This window comes from Oncorhynchus mykiss, chromosome 27 (assembly GCF_057628025.1).
Source record: "Oncorhynchus mykiss isolate SJ-2025 chromosome 27, ASM5762802v1, whole genome shotgun sequence".
Classification (NCBI taxonomy): Eukaryota; Metazoa; Chordata; class Actinopteri; order Salmoniformes; family Salmonidae; genus Oncorhynchus; species Oncorhynchus mykiss.
In genome coordinates, this window is record NC_143048.1 from 17,537,425 (window position 1) to 17,542,248 (window position 4,824).

Below are 4,824 nucleotides of genomic sequence, written 5' to 3' on the forward strand. Positions count from 1 at the left end.
TACCCATTCAATTGCTGGGAGATTATACATGGAGTGTGCGACTTTCTTTATTTTGATAGTTTTGAGTCTGTAATACAAACGTGTTTCAAGCAGACCACCATAGTCCCTGTGCCCAAGAACACTAAGGTTACATGCCTAAATGACTACCAACACGTAGGACTCACGTTTGTAGCCATAAAGTGCTTTGAAAGGCTGGGCATGGCCCACATCAACACCATTATCCCAGAAACACTAGACCCACTCCAATTTGCATACCGCCCCAACAGATCCACAGATGATACAATCTCTATTGCACTCCACACTGCCGTTTCCCACCTGGACTAAAGGAACACCTATGTGAGAATGCTATTCATTGACTACAGCTCAGTGTTCAACACTATAGTGCTCTCAAAGTTCATCAATAAACTAAGGACCCAGGGACTAAACACCTCGCTCTGCAACTGGATCCTGGACATCCTGACGGGATGCCACCAGGTGGTAAGGGTAGGTAACAACACATCTGCCACGCTGATCCTAAACACGGGGGCCCCTCAGGGGTGCGTGCTCAGTCCAGTCCTGTACTCTCTGTTCACTCATGACTGCATGGCCAAGCACGACTCCAACACCATCATAAAGTTTGCTGATGACACAACAGTGATAGGCCTAATCCCCGACAATGATGAGACAACCTATAGCGAGGAGGTCAGAGACATGGCCGTGTGGTACCAGGACAACAACCTCTCCCTCAACATGATCAAGACAAAGGAGATGATTGTGGACTACAGCAAAAGGAAGACCCGAGCACACCCCCATTCTATCAACTATCATGGTCCAAGCACAACAAGACAGTCGTGAAGAGGGCACAACAAAACCTGTTCCCCCTCAGGAAACTGAAAGATTTGACATGGGTCCTCAGATCCTCAAAAAGTTCTAAAGCTGCACCATCGAGAGCCTGACTGGTTGCATCACTGCCTGGTATGACAACTGCTCGACCTCCGACCGCAAGGCACTACAGACTGTAGTGTGTACGGCCCAGTACATTACTGGGGCCAAGCTTCCTGCCATCCAGGACCTCTATGTTAGAGGAAGGCCCTAAAATTGTCAAAGACTCCAGCCACCCTAGTCATGGACTGTTCTCTCTGCTACCGCATGGTAAGCCTTACCGGAGCGCCAGGTCTAGGTCCAAAAAGCTTCTTAACAACTTCTTCCCCCAAGCCATAAGCTAATCACTTTACTATTCATATTTTTGACAACTTTTAGTTTTACTTCACTACATTCCTAACGAAAATATTGTACTTTTTCAGTGACAACCAAAAGTACTCGTTACATTTTGAATGCTTAGCAGCACAGGAAAATGTTGAAATTCACGCACTTATCAAGAGAACACGTGGTAATCCCTATTGCCTCTTGTCTGGCAGACTCACTAAACACAAATTCATCTTTTGTCAATAATGTCTGAGTGTTGGAGTGTGCCCCTGGCTATCTGTACATTTTAATAACAAGAAAATGGAGCCGTCTGCTTTGCTTAATATAAGGAATGTAAGGGGTGCATAACTGGTGGCAGGGTAGTCAGACGCAGGAGAGCAGAACTAGGTAATAGCCGGAGAAGTTTAATTCCAAATCCAACGGCATCAAGAAAATATCAACATGGGTACAAAACCCGACACGTACCAGTCAACATGTGCACAAGCACTTGTGCACAAGCATGTGCACAAACAATACCACACAAAGACATGGGGGGAACAGAGGGTTAATTACACAACACGTAATGAGGGAACGAAAACCAGGTGTGTGGGAAAACAAGACAAAACAAATGGAAAATGAAAAATGGATCGGTGATGGCTAGAAGACCGGTGATTTCAACCGCCGAACTCAGTCGGAACAAGGAGAGGAAACGACTTCGGCAGAAGTCGTGACAAGGAATTTGAAATGATTTATACTTTCACTTCTACTTTTGATACTTAAGTATATTTTAGTAATCACATTTACTTTTGATACTTAAGTATATTTAGACTTTTACTCAATTACTATTTTACTGGGTGACTTTCATTTTTTACTTGAGTAACTTTCTATTAAGGTATCTATACTTTTACTCAAGTTTGACAATTGGGTACTTTTTCCACCACTGCCTATATTCAACCATTTTTCTAGATACATGCGTATTCTTGTTATTGCACCAATAAAATAATTTATTGTCTTTCAAAGTTGTTGTGAATATCCATTTATTTTGAGAGATACACTGAAGAAGAGTCCTGGTTATAAGCACATAGATGCATTATCACAACTCAATAACCTAAAAAAAAAAAATTTTTTTTACTGTACTGTAACCTGAAGCATTATTTATTTTCTGAGAGTATTAAGAATAAAGCACCCAGCTGGGAAAATATATATTTAAACAACAGCTTTGCATATTGTTATTCTTCTTTAGAAATGTCTTAACTGCATAAGGAGCCACCGATTTGTTCTATCAATTGCTCTCTATTCACTTTCTAGTGCACTACTTTGGCTCTGGTTAAAAGTAGTGCACAACATAGGGAATAGAACGCAATTTGGGACGCATACAACCTTTTTCCTGGTTAGGAAGTGTGCTACAATTACTATTTATAAATCACTTGCCCAGAAGAGGGCGATGGGTATCAGGAAATGAGACGTGCCATTTAACCGTGCAAAGGTTTTGGCAGATTTTACCTTTATTTTGTTGACTTCTGATATTAGGTAGTCTCCCTGTTGTGTAAAATCATGTAACTAACATCTCATATCAATGATTTTATGTGCATTACACTTTATAAGAACTGCCCGTCGAATCTGCTTGAGGTTAAGTCCATATATGAGAGGGTTAAAGACAGGTGGTATAATAAGGAATTGTACGGCCATTGCATTACGCATATTTAGTGTAATATTTACATTATTCCACCCTTGCAAATTGTCAAACAGGGTCACTGTGATGAAAATAACAATTGTTAATAAATGTGGCACACATGTCTGTGTGAACTTAATCCTTCCCTTCGTTGACTTTACACAAGTCCTTACAATCTGACAGTAAGAAAATACAATGAAAAGTAACTGTAAAACATGAACAAATACTAGGCATTTGCTCCAAATCTGATTAACGGTAATGGAAAAACATGCATGTTTCAGTACAGACGGTATGTCACAGAAGATCTTATCAATGCGAGATCCACACAAGGGAATTCTGACAGCTAAACTAATTGCTATGAGTCCTGTAAATAAAGAATAACACCAAGACAATATGAGTAACTTTCTAACAGTTAAAGATGTCACAATGGTATGATATAGTAGTGGTCTGCATATTGCCACATACCTGTCGTAAGACATCACTGTTAGAGTAGACATTTCACACAGGACAGATGTGTATATTACATAGGTTTGAGTCAAACATCCACCATAAGATATCACCTGAACATCTGACTGAAGGTCCAGTAAGAACTTGGGGTAGAAACCAGCAGTTCCATACAATCCATTGACACACAGACTACACAGAAAGATATACATGGGCTCATGGAGACCTTTCTCCTGAATGATTGTTATGATCAGAGTCAGATTCACAGTGACGATGAGAAGATATGTGATAAGAGACAAGATGAAATAGACCGATTTGTTGTTAAATGTCTCTTGTAAGCCAAAAAGATAAAATAACTTGACTTGGGTTGTGTTCTCCATAGATTTTGTTACTTTTCTTCCATAGTTCAATGCAGCAATTCTTTGTCCTTAAATGGCTTGAGTGTGTATGGATATGAGTGAATTCAAGTGTGAATCATATGATTCTGTGTAGGCTTGGACTAAACTAATTCACATCCTCCATCAAACTCTTGTTCTTGAAAATAAAAATAAAGACCCCGATAATATCTGTACATTCAGACTTCTGAGGTGTGAAAGAAATAAAAAAAGTTGTGTCCATAAAATGTCTTCTTGCTTGACAGAGGAATACTGCTCCAATAACTTGTTCTACTAGGCTCTAAATATATCATAGTGTATGATCACATGGTATTGTAGTTTCAGGGTCAACAAGTAACCACTCCATAGAGATGGAACTATATTGAGTTTATGACAAGCAACTCATTAGATTCTATTTACACTTGGGCTCCCGAGTGGCACAGCGGTCTAAGGCACTGCATCTTAGTGCAAGAGGTGTCACTATAGTCCCTGGTTTGATTCCAGGCTGTATCACATCTGGCCGTGATTGGGAGTCCCATAGGGCGGAGCACAATTGGCCCAGCATCGTCCTGGTTTGGCCAGGATGTCATTGTAAATAAGAATTTGTTCTTAACTGACTTGCCTAGTTAAAAAAAGGTTAAATAAAGGTTAAATAAAAAATTTACCCAGCAAACAGGGAACGTCCTAAGGACATTTGGCGACGTTCCCATTAGGTCCCTTCAAGGTAGCGTTTCCCAAACTCGGTCCTGGGGACCCCAAGGGGTGCACATTAACTTTTTTCTCCTAGTACTAGATAGCTTATTAAAATAATCAAAGCTTGATGATTAGTTAATTATTTGAATCAGCTATGTAGTGCTAGGGCAAAAACCAAAACGTGCACCCCTTGGGTCCAAGTTTGGGAAATGCTGCTTTAAGGGTTTCAGCGAGATGTTATCCCACTGATGTTCTGAGAACATTGTAGGAACATTAAAACATGACATTAACCTCGAGACCATAAGAGGGAGTTCAGTACAGATACCGGTTTGGTTGCAGTATTTATGTCAAAATTAGGAATTTTGATGTCTATTAGGGAACATTATGAAAAGATTACTATTTGTGTCGGACGTTATCCATGAGACATTCAATGACGACAAGGAGACGTTTCATGATGGTCAAGGGGATGTCACATAC

General features: G+C 40.2%; 1 protein-coding gene across 1 annotated transcript; it reads right to left on the reverse strand.

Moving 5' to 3' along the window:
- Positions 1-2,724: 2,724 nt before the first annotated feature.
- Positions 2,725-3,660, reverse strand: LOC149971255 (olfactory receptor 1D2-like). Its single transcript, XM_090223435.1, has one exon. The coding sequence runs from the start codon at positions 3,658-3,660 to the stop codon at positions 2,725-2,727; it is 936 nt and encodes a 311-aa protein (XP_090079561.1).
- Between the last annotated feature and the right edge of the window lie 1,164 nt (positions 3,661-4,824).